The sequence below is a fragment of the Cervus elaphus genome, chromosome 10 (genome assembly GCF_910594005.1).
Source record: "Cervus elaphus chromosome 10, mCerEla1.1, whole genome shotgun sequence".
Taxonomy (NCBI): domain Eukaryota; kingdom Metazoa; phylum Chordata; class Mammalia; order Artiodactyla; family Cervidae; genus Cervus; species Cervus elaphus.
In genome coordinates, this window is record NC_057824.1 from 49,844,195 (window position 1) to 49,857,517 (window position 13,323).

The 13,323-nt window shown below is 51.1% G+C and overlaps 1 protein-coding gene and 1 long non-coding RNA gene across 4 annotated transcripts; one reads left to right on the forward strand and one right to left on the reverse strand.

Moving 5' to 3' along the window:
* Nucleotides 1–774: 774 nt before the first annotated feature.
* On the reverse strand, nt 775–3,613 carry PVRIG (PVR related immunoglobulin domain containing). 2 transcript variants are annotated; one of them, XM_043915262.1, is made up of 5 exons: nt 2,308–3,613; nt 1,938–2,222; nt 1,661–1,784; nt 1,503–1,563; nt 775–1,401 (listed from the first exon to the last, which is right to left on the reverse strand). In XM_043915262.1, the coding sequence occupies exons 1-5, from the start codon at nt 2,366–2,368 to the stop codon at nt 1,066–1,068; spliced, it is 867 nt and encodes a 288-aa protein (XP_043771197.1). In that variant the 5' UTR covers nt 2,369–3,613; the 3' UTR covers nt 775–1,065. The 2 variants fall into 2 exon arrangements, with proteins under 2 accessions (XP_043771197.1, XP_043771195.1); XM_043915260.1 differs by having other exon boundaries at nt 1,869–2,222; nt 2,308–3,600.
* Nucleotides 1,106–12,635, forward strand: LOC122701869. 2 transcript variants are annotated; one of them, XR_006343135.1, is made up of 3 exons: nt 1,106–1,244; nt 12,241–12,337; nt 12,479–12,635. It is a non-coding gene; the product is annotated as an uncharacterized LOC122701869 (long non-coding RNA). The 2 variants fall into 2 exon arrangements; XR_006343134.1 differs by lacking the exon at nt 1,106–1,244 and adding an exon at nt 5,444–5,494.
* Nucleotides 12,636–13,323: the final 688 nt, after the last annotated feature.

Here is a 13,323-nt window from a genome sequence, read left to right on the forward strand (position 1 = left end):
TAGAGGTGGCACTCCTGGGGTTTCCCACAGGCAGGACCCAGGAGGGGGCCAGGCGGCAGGTGCCCCCGCCTGGCTGGGTGCTGTCCGAGCCCGGCTCCAGGCCCATCCTGCGGCCCCCAGCCCGCCACCCAGAACCCAGCGCGGCCTGTGGGTCCTTGAGTTCCAGGGCTCTCACCGCGTCTCCTGTGGCAAAGGTGTGAGGAGGCCCAGGCCCAGAGAGGGCCGCTGGGCCTGTTTGCAGGAGGAAAACCACTCCTGGGTGGGGAGCGTGAGTTCAGGCCGTGTCTGAGCGGCCTCTGCCTGTCCCCCCACCCTTCAAGGTGGCCAGTGGGGAGCAATCCTGGTGCCCAGGTAACAGAGAGGAGCCAGAGGGAGCCGCCGTGGGCAGAGCTGAGGTGGGTCCCCTGCCTCTGAGTGTCAGCTCTGGAGGGAGGGCATCAGGGCCCCACCCCCGGGCCATCTCGGGGAGCCGCTGACCCGGGCACTTTTCTGGGGTTGAAGCCGCAGAAGCCTTTGCTGCAGTCCCAGGACATAGTGGAATTTGAGGTTGGGCCACCAGACCCCCAACCTGGCTTTCCACCTGGCGTTCCTCAGCCAGACCTGCAGGGCCAGGACCCCCCACCCCCACCCCTGCTGGGGTAGGGCAGAGGAGAGGTCCCCATGCTGACGCCCCCTCCCCTCCAGTCTTAACCTGGCCTCTGCCTCCCAGGGGTTGAAACTCTGCTAAGCTCTTACAAACCTGCCCCCACCCCCCCAAAGAAGAAAAGGCCCAGGTCAGAGAAACCATTTTTGTTGACAGTTATCGCCCTCACCTGGGGGGCTGAGGACTTGAAAACAGGAAACCACCGGGGATGGGGTTTTGTCACCTCACACATACACCTGCGTGCCCAGACTTGAACATGTGCTGCCCACATCCGCAGCCCGCAGGGTCTGTGTGGAGACGCTGGCTGGAAGCCTAAGGATAAAACAAGCTGTGCAAAGATGGTGGCCCCCAGAACGCAGACATCCAACAGAGGGGGGGTCCCAGAGGCCCGGAGAGAAGGGCAGAGTGACCTGGGGTCCCTCTCATCGCACTCCTGAAGGCCCCAAAGCGGCTCTGCGCCCCAGAGGGTCCGGGAGCAGGATGCAGTCGGCGGGGGCGTGGAGCGGCCGCTTTTCCGCCTGAGCGTAGAGTCGGTTCTCCACCGAGACGAAGCTGCTGCGCGTGGAGGCCAGCGGGGGTGCCCAGGGGCCGGGGCTCTGGGGTAGGCGCGCGGCGTGGGTGGGGAGCGGCACCCACCCGGGCAGTGGCTGGGGTGGGGGGACCCGGTGCAGGGTTGCCGGGCTGAAGTAGTTGGTGGTCGTGGCGGTGGCGGTGGCATAGGGGGCATGGAAGGAGGTCAGGGAGGCTTGGCCGGCTGCCTGCAGGGGTGATGGGGACAGAGGCCCGAGTGAGGCTCCCTCTCCTGGCCCCCAAGCTGCAGCCCCCTCCGTTCCCCTCTGAAACCAGCCCCCATCCTCACACTGGCTCCCCCGTCTGTCTGGGGGCTGCTGTGTCTGGGCGGCTGAAGCTTCATGATGGCCCTGGGGGGAGAGAGGAGGGTCAGAGGCAAAGCGTGTGGCCGGCCTGGGAGGAGGGGAGGTGGGGGGTGGACTGGGCCCAGCGGAGGCTGCGTCTCACCAGTGCCTCTGCCGACGCAGGAGGTAGAGAAGGTAGATGCAGCCAGAGAGGAGGACCCCCGAGACCCCCAGGATCCCAGCCAGGTCGGCCCGCAGCACGGGGGCTGGACTGGCAGCAGGGAGCCCTGTGCACAGAGAGACATACCAGTCAGGTGGCCGGCGGCCCGAGTCCCTCCCTGTCCCCCGGACCCCCTCCTCACCCGCCCCACCTGGGTCTGCGCTGAGGGACAGGTTCCCACAGGCCTCCTGGGAGCCCTCAGGGAAGGAGGTGAACTTGCAGCAGAATGTGGTGTTGGGGCCGGAGCCCCTCCCTGCGGTGGGAGCGCTTTCCACGGTGAGGGAGACGCTGGTGCTGGTTTCCCAGCGGGCCCGGCAGGCGGCTGTCCAGTTCTTGGTGCCGAGTGTGGGGTGCAGCACGGCCAGCGTGGTCCCCCCAGCACCGTCGGGGCCCCCGTAGCTCACAGTCACCAGGGAGATGGAGCCCGAGCCCAGGAATCCACAGCGGATGGTGAAGGAGGCCTCGGTGGCCTCCCTCTGAACCTGCAGCCACACCTCCGGAGTCCCTGCGGGAGAAGGTGCAGGGACGAGGTCCGGGCCTGGGTCTCCACCCGCTCCCGGGGCCTCTGCTCCTCTGCGGCCCCCACTCACCGGCAGTGAGGCAGAGAGTCAGCAGCACCCAGAGCAGGCCCAGGGCCCGGGGCCTGTCCATGGCTCCCCTCTGGCCCGGGCTCCAGGGGGCTGTGGTCGTGGGGACAGCACTTGTATTTCCGGTGTCATCGCAGGAAGTTTTACGTATGAGGATGAGCTGGCCCTGGGAGCAGCTGCTGGGTACTCTGCAAACCTGCCCCACTTCCTTCTCTGAATCTGGGGTCGAGGAACCCCCCTCCTCCCAAGAAATTTAAAGTGACAGTGACAAGGTTTTCCGTGTCCCCACGCTGCGCTCCAGTGTGAGCGGGACGGTGGCTCAGGTTCCCAGCCCTGCCCTGCCTAAGGGTACCAGCCCTGGGGGGGCCGGCTCTGAGGGGAGATACGCTGCAGGGGGACCTCAGAAGATGTCCTTCCCTGGAGAGGGAGGGACCCCCTGGTTTGTCTTTAGGAAGAAGGCCGAGACACCCCCCGCCCAAGCTCACTGAAGGGAATGTGGCAGACCTTGGGGAGAGGAAGCGGAGCCCGCCAGGCCCAGCTGGGCTGTGACCTGCCTGCGGAGCTCGGCTCCATCTGCGCCTTCCTGCCCACAGCTGAGGGCAACTGGCTTCCAGCTGCTGAGGCCAAAGGCCTTAGCAACCCTTCACTCACCTCCAGCTCGTCAAGAAATTCTGAAGGCTTCCCATCCTGACCATCTGGCCTCTTTTTAACCACCCTCACCCCCACCTCTCGGGCTCGCGCCGTCTCTCCCCCTAAGAATCGCTCTGAATTGCTTTCCTGTGCACCTTCGTTCACAGAACACACACTGCCCAGAGTGCTGCTGTCCGCAGTGACGAGTGATCAGAATGCTTTGCATCCTGTCTTGTCTTTCGCTGAACTTGCATCTGGGCTGAGAGCGGCTTGTTGAGCTTAAGGCATAGAGCCGCGGGCCTGTGTCGAGGACTCCTGTCCAGGGTGTGGAGAGAACTCAGAAGGCAGTGGTGCCAAGGCCTGCCCTGCCCACACGCCCCTGATTCAGCATCTCTTCAGATTCCGTGGTGCCAGCCATCAGCCCGCCGGTCTCAAGTGAACTGTCAGGCCATCCACACCCAAGAGCCAGAATAAGCAGGGCCTCCGGGCCAGTCGCTTCTCGGCGCCCAGCCCAGGTGGCATGCCTTCTCTTACCCTTTGACCTTCCCTCCAAACCTGACTCAGACCTGCTCTCACCCGCCTTCTTCCCTCGTTCCCCTGAGGTGAGGGAGCCCTGTGCAGAGTTCGCCGGATTCAAGGAGGCCCAGCCCAGCGCGGGTGCCAAGCACCAGGGTGCACGGGGCCACCGACTTCAGCCTCTGGCCTGGAGGACCCTTTCCTTCTCCCCGCTTGGCGAGGCCCAGGTCAAACGCCACCCACTCTAGGAAGCTGTCTCGAGAGCGCCTTTCCTTCATGGATAACCTCTTGCCCAGATGGCAGGCCCTGCGTGGTGGCTCTTTTATTAACCTCCACACGGTCCAGGTACATAGAGGAGCTCAATACTGGGTGACCCAATGAGTGAGAACACAGTTAACTGTTCACCAGCAGTTTCTGTTTGTTTCAGTCTTTAAGCCACACTGTCCCCAGTAAGCTCTCATCGTAGGAGATTCAAACACCACGGTGGTGTTTTGTTCGTTGTTGTGTTTGAAGAGTAGAAAACATTACTGTTCTTCACCTCCCTTTTCCCTCTGCATTTTAATTTTCAGTAAGGTTAAGAATGTCCATCTTTTATTGTTTCTGGATTTTGTGTATTGCTTAGGAGGGCCAAATTATAACTTCATAGTTTTGTTTTTATGCTTAACTCTTATGAGGGTTTACTTTGAATCCACGAAGAATTTTAATTTGGAGGTGGTATTATTTTACAATTTAGGTGGCCAGCCAATGTCCCCAAGCCCCTTGTTGAATAGTCACTTGCCATCTTTTAAAATTATTATTGATAGTTGAGTTATAACATAGTTTCAGGTATACAGCATAGTGATTTAAATTTTTTATAGATTATACTCCATTTAAAGTTACAAAACATTGGCTATATTCCCTGTGCTGTACAAACCTTGCAGCCTTATTTTTTTAAATTGAGGTATAGTTTATGTACAATATTATATGTTTCAGGTGTACAACATAGTGATTCACAATTTTAAAGGTTATATTCCATTTATAATTATAAAATATTGGCTATATTCCCTGTATTACATACTAATATCATTCTGGCTTATTTAATACATAGTAGTTTGTACCTCTTAATCACCCACCCCTATCTTGCCCATCTACCATTCCCTCTCCCCACTGGTAACCACTAATTTTTTCTCCGTGAGTGCTTTTTTGTTATATTCACTAGTCTGTTGTATTTTTTAAAATTCCATTTATAAGTGATAATGTACAGTATTTGACTTTCTCAGACTTATTTCACTAAGCATTAATACCCTCCAGGTCCATCTATTGCGTTACTGTCAACTTCCCCCTTTATGTCGGTTAATGTTAGTTTATGTATTTAGGTGTTCCTATGTTGGGTGCATATATATCTTTAATTATTGTTCTTGGAGTGATCCCCTGATCATTACATAATGTCCTCCTTTGTCTCCTGTTCTGTCTTTGTTGTAAAGTTGGTTTTGTCTGACGTAAGTATTGGTGCCTCAGCTTTCTTTTGATTTCCATTTGCACGGATACCTTTTTCCATCCCCTCCCTTGGTCTTTGTCTCTTCAGATTAGAAGTGAGTCTCTTGTAGGCAGCACAGGTCTTGTATCCATTTCGCCACTCTATGTCTTTTGATTCAAACATTTAGTCTATTGACATTAAAGTAATTACTGATAGGTATGCACTTATGGCTGTTTTATTAACACATTACTGACTGGGGAATTTCTGCAGAAACGAACACCTGTGGTGGTAATGTTGACTGGGGGATTTTTGCAGAAACTAACACCTGTGGCATTACTGTGTCTCCAGTCCAAGTGGTGTTTTCTGCTTGTTTTTGTAGTTCTTTTGTTCTTTTTTTGCCTTATTCCCTTGTGAACTGATGACTATCTTTAGTTTTTGAATTTGTGTGTGTGTGTATTACAGATTTTTGGTTTGTTGTTACCATGTGGTTTACACATAGCAGTCTGTATATATATGTGATTAAGTTGCTGATCTCTTGATTTCAAACACATTTTAATGTCTTTTTGTTGTGCATCTCAACTGCTTATTGTGAGTATAGATGGTTTTTACTACTTTTGACTTTTAATCTTACTAATAGCTTTGTATGTGGTTCACTTACTACTTTTCCTGTATATTTGCCTTTACTAATGAGCTTTTTCCTTTTGTAATTTCCATATTTCTAGTAGTTACCTTTCTCTCGCTTGGGTAAGTCCCTTTAAGGTTTCTTGGTTTGGTAGTGCTGAATTGTTCCAGCTTTTGGCTTGCCTATAAAACTTTTAATCTCTCCATCAAATTTGAACAAAAACCTCGCCAGGTAAAGTATTCTTAGTTGTAGGTTTTTCTCTTTCATCACCGTATCATGCATCTCCCTTCTGGCCTGCAAAATGTCTGAAAACTCAGCTGACAGCCTTACGAGAGTTCCCTGGTATGATTCTGGTTCCTTTGCCCTTCCTGCTTTGAATATTCTCCAGTTTTGCCGTTTTAATTACAGTGTCTCCTGGTGTAGTCCTCTTTGGTTGATCCTGTGTGGGACTCTGTTTCTTGGACTTGAATGTCTGTTGCTTTCCCCAGGTTATGGGTGTTTTCAGCTCTTATGTCTTCAGATATATTTCCTGCCCCTTTCTCTCTCTCTCCCTCCCAGGGCCTCTGTAATGTGAACATCAGTGTGTTCAATGTTGTCCTGGAGGTCTCTTAAAACTGTCCTCGTTTTTTATTTTCCTCTGTTCAGCTGTAGCAATTTCCACTGCTGTCTTCCAGCTCACTGATCCATTCCTCTGTATCATTTAATCTGTTGATTCTTTCTAGTGTATTTTTCTCTTTAGTTATTATTCAGTTCCTCTTTATATTTTCTAACTCTTCCTTAAAAACGTCCAACTTCTTACTGTTTTTCTATTTTTCTCTGAAGTTCTTTGATCGTCTTTATGACCATTACCTTCAGCTTTTTATTGAGTAGATTAACTGTCTCCAGTTTATGTAGTTCTGCAACTTTGTCTTTTTCCTGCATTTGTAACATGTTGCTCTGTCACCTTCAGTTCAGTCGCTCAGTCGTGTCCGACTCTTTGCGACCCCATGAGTCACAGCACGCCAGGCCTCCCTGTCCATCACCAATTCCCGGAGTTTACTCAAACTCATGTCCATTGAGTCGGTGATGCCATCCAACCATCTCATCCTCTGTCATCCCCTTCTCCTCCTGCCCCCAATCCCTCCCAGCATCAGGGTCTTTTCCAGTGAGTCAACTCTTCGCACGAGGTGGCCAAAGTACTGGAGTTTCAGCTTCAACATCAGCCCTTCCAATGAATACCAAGGACTGATCTCCTTTAGGATGGACTGGTTGGATCTCCTTGCAGTCCAAGGGGCTCTGTCACCTTACTCTGCCTAATTGGCTGCTTTTATTTCTATGTAGGGCCAGACTCTTTGTTATGAATGTATTGGAATTCCTGGGCTTCCTTGGTGGCTCAGACCGTAAAGAATATGCCTGCACTGCAGGAGACCTGGGTTTGATCCCTATGTTGGAAAGTTCCCTTGGAGAAGGGAATAGCAACCCACTCCAGTATTTTTACCTGGAGAAGTCCATGGACGGAGGAACCCGGTGGGCTATAGCCCAGGGAGTCGCAAAGAGTTGGACATGACTTGAGTGACCAACACACTATCTGGTAGATTGGTTATGTTTCCTGGTCTTGGAGAAGTGGCCTTTTGTAGGAGACGTCCTATGCGCCCCAGCAGCGCACTCCTCTCTGGTCACTAGGGGTACACGCTCTAGGGGTGACCCTGTGTGGGTTATGGTGGCAGGCTAATTACTGTGGGCAGTCTGGTAGGCATAGCTGGCCCCTGGTTGGGCTGGCTTCTAGGCCCTGTCTTGTGCAAAGTCTACCAGCTCCTAGTTGGGGCCTGATCACAAGGCAGCTGATTGCAGAACCCCAGGGGTCCTGGGGCCAGTGCTGGTTTACTGGTATGCAGAGATGGGTCCCAGGGTCTCTGGTTACTGGGCCCTGTGGATCCTGACACTGGTGTTAACCTGCTTGCTGGGTGGTGCTAAATCCCAAGTTCTCTGGCCGAGGGGCCCAAGGTGTCCTAGAACTGGTGAGCAGGGCCCAGGGGGGCGCCAGGGCTGGTGCCTGCCTGCTGACGGGTGGGCTGTGTCCCACTATGGCTATGGGGCTGCAGTGGTCTGGGGCTAATGTCTACCTGTTGGCAGGTGGGGCTAGGGCCTGCCAGCTCGCTACTAGATGGGCCCAGGGCCCAGGGGTCTTGGGGCTGGTACTTGCTGACTGATGGGTGGAGCTGGGTCCCGGGGTTGGTGTGTGAAGAGAAGTCAGATCCTGTGCCCTCCAGTGGACAGTGGCTGTGGGCTCTGGGGATCTTAAGGCAGCCTACCAGCTGCTGGGCGGGGTGCCCTGGACCCCCGCCCAGCCCACCAGTGGGCAGACACCAACTCCAGGACCACCGCGACCCTGCAGCTTGCTCTGCCAGGACCGCAGGAGCCCTGGCTGGTTGCCTGGCCCGAGGCTCCCAGTGCTGGTGCCTCCAGGCTGTTGGTGCGGACAGCGGTGGGGCCAAGTCCCAAGGCTGATGAACTGGAGGGAGGAGTTCACAGTGGAACTTGCCAGCGCCAGTGTCCTTGTGGTAGAACAAGCTCTTCTGCCAGCACTTACATCCCCAAGGTGGACGTCAGTGGCCACCTGCCTCGCTGGGAGACTGTCTGTGGCGGCTCTGACTCAGCCTCTTCTGCCCGAAGTCGCCCACCGTGTGTTTATATGTGCCCTTTAAGAGTGGAGTCTATTTCCCACAGCCCTCCGGCGCCCCCACAAGCAAGCCCCACTAGCCTTCAAGGCCATTCTGCAGGCTCATCTTCCCAATGGCTGTGGCGCCTGATGTGGGCCGCCAACCCCACACTCCATGGGGAGAACCTCTGCAGCTGTAATTACTTTTGTATTTGAGGGTTGCTTGCTCTGGATCGACTCTGTCCTAACTCTGCCCCTCTTATCCATCTTGTGGCTCCTTCTTTATATCTTTAGTTGTAGAAGATCTTTTCTGGTAGATTCTGGTCTTTCTCATTAAATCTTCTGTAAACAGTGGTAATTTTGGTGTGCCCATGAGAAGAGGTAAACTCAGGGTCTTTCTACTCCATTTTGGCCAAGTCCCCTCAGTCTCTTGGTGTCTTAATCATTAATTCTCACAAAGGGGCCTACTTCTGGATTTTTTCCTATCTATCCATTGATTTATTTGATTATTCCAGTGTCATATCACATGTCCTAAGTAGAATGCTTTTGTTCTGATGTGTGTGAAGGTGCTCATCCTTTCTCAGAACTTTCTTGGCTATTCCCAAATAGTTTCCAGAATTTTGAGCTCTGGAGACACAAAGGTCATTAAAATCCAAGTACAGTGAAGCCCTTTATTCACCACTGTTGGCCTTTGCCCTCTGGCCTGGAGGTACAGGTTAGATAACACAGGTCTGGTACTGGCCACCTCCTGCTCTGACATTTCTCGGTGAAACCCCTGTGGCCACAGCCCTAGTCCTCCTGCAGAGCAAGCAGCCTCTGTGATCAGTCTCTGGAAACCTCGAGGGTTTGAACCAGGGCTAGGATTTCCCAGGTCTTCACGATCAGGCAAAGCAGCACGAAAGCTGCTTGAGTGTGACTGGAGGACCAGGTAAAGAGCGCGGGGCAGCACTCTGCCTGCGACGGGCTCAAGCCCTCTCAGTGGATCCTGGTGCCCATCCACAATGAGGACCATCCTCATTTTGAGTTTGTAGAGACAGACTCATTTTTATATCTATTTTAAATGTGTATAATAGGCCACTTAAGTTCTTGCATCAAAATAATTTAAAAGATTATATCTGAGTATATACTATGTGCTAAATTTGTAACTATGAAGCTAACATATGTGAATTGCTCATAACAACTACCTTAAGAGCAAATACTTTATCCAGCATCACAAAGCTAGTAGTACACAGTGAACAAAAGTTGTAGCTCCCAAACTCACTCTACTAACCACTACGCTCAGCTGCTTGTCCCAGTGAAAAATTTAAGTGGAATTATAAGGTTTTTGTCACAAAAGCAGCAGCATCTGCCACCTCAGCAGAGCACTTGTGTGGAGTTCCCACCTCAGGCGCTTTCCCCATCCTGATGGGGGAGGCCAACACATGACCCTGTTTCTCAGCTTCCGCCACACCACTCAGCCCATGACTGGGTCTAATCTACTGAATTAAATGGACTGTCCTTTAGGTTTCCCCAGCATTCTGAGCTCCCGTTCTCTAGTTTCCTGAGGTTCCTAGGTTCATCTTTGGTGAGTCTGCAGGCTTTCCATTTCTCTCCTGCCTGAGCACACTCTTCAGGGCCTACTTCTCAGCAATACCACTCAACACATAGGGTTTTCAGGGAATCTGTGCTAGAGGGTGACTTGCTTTTTGGCGTCTTCTCAGGATCCTGATGTTCCCTTTTCCCTGGGAAGGAACTACAGAGAAGACCTTAAAATGTGTTTATGAAAATACAACCCCATTCTCTCATGTCACCCAGGCACAAATTCTCCTTTCATCCTGTAATCCCCAGGGTCAGTGTTGCCTGGAGTTCAAAGGACAAAGTGAAAACTTTAAATGTTTCTTAGCAGGCGGCTTTTCTCAACAAATTGGAAAAACCCTCTTCACTTTAGGAGACAACACCAACTCTTCCAGGGCTTCCCTGGTGGCTCAGATAGTAAAGAATCTGTCTGCAGTGCAGGAGACCCGGGTTTGATCCCTGGGTTGGGAAGACCCCCTGGAGAAGGGAATGGCAACCCACCCCAGTATTCTTGCATGTAGAATCCCATGGACAGAAGAGCCTGTACAGCCCATGGGGTCACAAAGAGCTAGACATGACTAACACTTTACTTTTTTTCAACAACTCACCTTCTGGCAGAGCTCATGGTTGCAAGGGAAGAAGATGTCTTAATGAAAAATATTTAAAATGATTTAAGCAGTGATTCAGCAGACAGGCCAGGCATAGCAACGCCAGTCCCCTGCAGACATTCGTGTCACTGTCAACACGGGAAGGTTCGGCCGTGCAGAGGCCTCCACCTCTCCTGCCAGGACTGGCCTCAGCTTGGGTCCATCCTGACCTGGGCCTGACTGACCGGAGCTGCTGCTTAGGAAGCCCACAGCCCTGCCTCTGCCAGCACGGGGCTTACTGGCACAGAACCCTCCAGAGCTGCAGCTGTCAAGGTGGGGTGTCTGCAACTCAGGTGGTGCAAAATATCCACTGGTGTCATGTAGGAAAAATGAACATTTCTAATTTTCAAAGATAACTAATAAAAAGTTAACTTCATTGTATTTTCAAGTGACACAATGGTGCCCTCACTTGGCTACACATGCCATGGTTCATCGCTAACAAGATGAGTATCATAAGGTCAGAGAAGCAAGCTCAGCTTGTATGACCAACTGCAGCTGAATGTGCTGCAGGAGGTAGTGGCTTTTGTCCCAAACAAAGTGTCTCTCCCTCTAAGAAGCTGTTATTTCAACTCTGAAATCACTTTCCCACCTGCTGACAAGTCTTCCAAATGAAGAGTCTCAGTGGGTTTTGACTCATCTGTTTAAAAAGTAACAAATGCAGCCAAAGAAGCACTTGTTCCATTTGGACTTAAATATGTTTGAAAGATACTCTTTTCAGTTAAGAAGTTCAGTTTATTTTGATAGTTTTAAACAAACTTTTAACTAGAACTTCAGAAAATAAGCCATGATTTTAAAAATGTTTCTCAAAATAGGGGCAGAGATAAGATGGTGGAGAAGGACATGAGCTTACCTCCTCTTATAAAAATGCCAAAATCACAGTGATCTGCTAAACAACCACTGGCAAATGCTGGGACCTACCAAGGAAAGATATCCTACGTCCAAAGACCAGGTCCCACAGGGAGATGTTAGGAGGGGTGCAATCGCAATAAAAATGTTTTCTCATGTTTCTCACTTTGCTCTCAGTAGAATGTTTCTTTTAGAGCAAAAAAGGGGTTTTTGTACTGTTAACCAATAAAATATTTAAGAACATTCCATCATAAATTCATCCATTACATGTGAATGCATAATAAAAGAGGTGGTAATTTATTATTTAATATATAAATAATTTTTAAGCTGACAAATATGTTCAAAGCATCTTATGACTCTAAGGTTCTGTTTCAGTTACTAATGCTACATAACGAACCCCCCAAAATGGTGTAAACACCGTTGTTCAGTTACACTCTTAGATTCTGTGGGTCAGGAATCTGGAAGAGGTACTGGGGAGATGGCTTGTCTCACTAGAGACAAGCCATCTTAACAAGAGGGGACCTTAACAAGAAGACTCAAAAGCTGAGCATCAGAATCACCTGATTCCTGTCGGAACCATGCGTGGTGCTCGGAGCTCAGCACGGGCTGGGCCCTCAGCTGGGGCTGCTGGAGGGACGACGACATGTGACCTTTCCACATGGCTGCTGGGGCCCCAAGAGTGAGTACCTCAAGAAACGGGATGTGGAAGCTGCCAGTTTCTTCAAGGTCTGGGCTCAGAAACTGGCCCAGCATCACTCCACCATATTCTGTTTACCTAGCACTCACAGAGCCCCTGTTCAAAGGGAAAGGACTTAGACCCAAACTCTCAATATGTGAAGAGTGGCAGAGAATTTGGGGAACATGATATAAAACATGTACAGATTCTAAGGCTGGAGCTCAACCTCCTACACTGGTCTGTTGGCTGCCTAAAGATCTCCACATTTACAGAGCTTCCAACTTTCTTTTGATCTCATAAAGTACCAGCTTGACTGATATTTAAGTAACTTGGGATTCTTTCTCCTCCTAGACCCCTAGTGACCTCTGTATCTTCACCTTGGTCTTCCCACTTGGCTCCCAGACCCCACAGAAAAGGCTCCTCTTGGGAACTGCTCCACTGAATACAGGTAAAGGTGCCCAGGGCACTCTGCCTCTCTAAAATGAAACTCACAAACCCAACTTCTATCTTTTATCTGGGAGGGAGGGAGGAGGAAGAAATGAGTTTGGTTGAGTGACCTCATTACAGGAAACCATGCATCCTTCTGCAGAAACCACTAGACCGGCTGGATGACTCTGTCCAGCCTGGGACACCACACAGCGAGAACTTGAGATTACGGCAGATGCCCAGGAGGGGAAGAACTGAAGTCATGTCTAAAAGGAGAGGCTGAAGAGTTCCTTAAAAAGGAAGCAGTCACAGCAGAAAAGTGACAACAGTGTTTTCAGGTATTTGATTACTTGTCAGAGGGAACGGAGAACAGCTGTTCCAAGAAGCAAAATGAGAACAAGACAGAGTTTCAAGAAGTCCAGTAGCCAGAGGCTATTCTATGGAGTCTGGGTGAGAGATGACGGCAGCACTGACAGGAAAGAGATCAGAGAAATTTTGGAGAATGACTTGCAAGGACTTGGTGAGGAACTAGCTGAGGAATGAAAGGACGAGGAGAGGGTGGTGGTGAGGGTTTGGGGTTGGACATTCAGAATATCTTCTGAGTTTCTTCCCAACTCTCAGATACCGAGGTTCTATAATAAAGTTCCAGTTACAACAGCTGTCTCTGGGATGAGGGCATGAAATTATCCCTAGAAAGAAGCACGTGGGTGAAGGCTGCCAAGACATGGGAACTGGCCTGGTCTCAGTGGAGGCACACAGTCCGCCCTTCGCCACGTTTCCCCTACCTTCCCTCTTCGACCTAAAGTCGTTCCACCCGACAGACTACTCGGAGGCAGCCAGTCTCCCATTTACTAAGCAACACATCCCTGAGAGCCAGTGCACAGAGCACCTGCTTGGGGCGGGGGCAGTGCCAGCACCTGTCCATGGGACACAGAGCTGGGCAGAGCCGCTTAAGACTCCAGCAAAGAACGGGACGTCCCATCAGTGTAACACTCTCAAGCCACATCC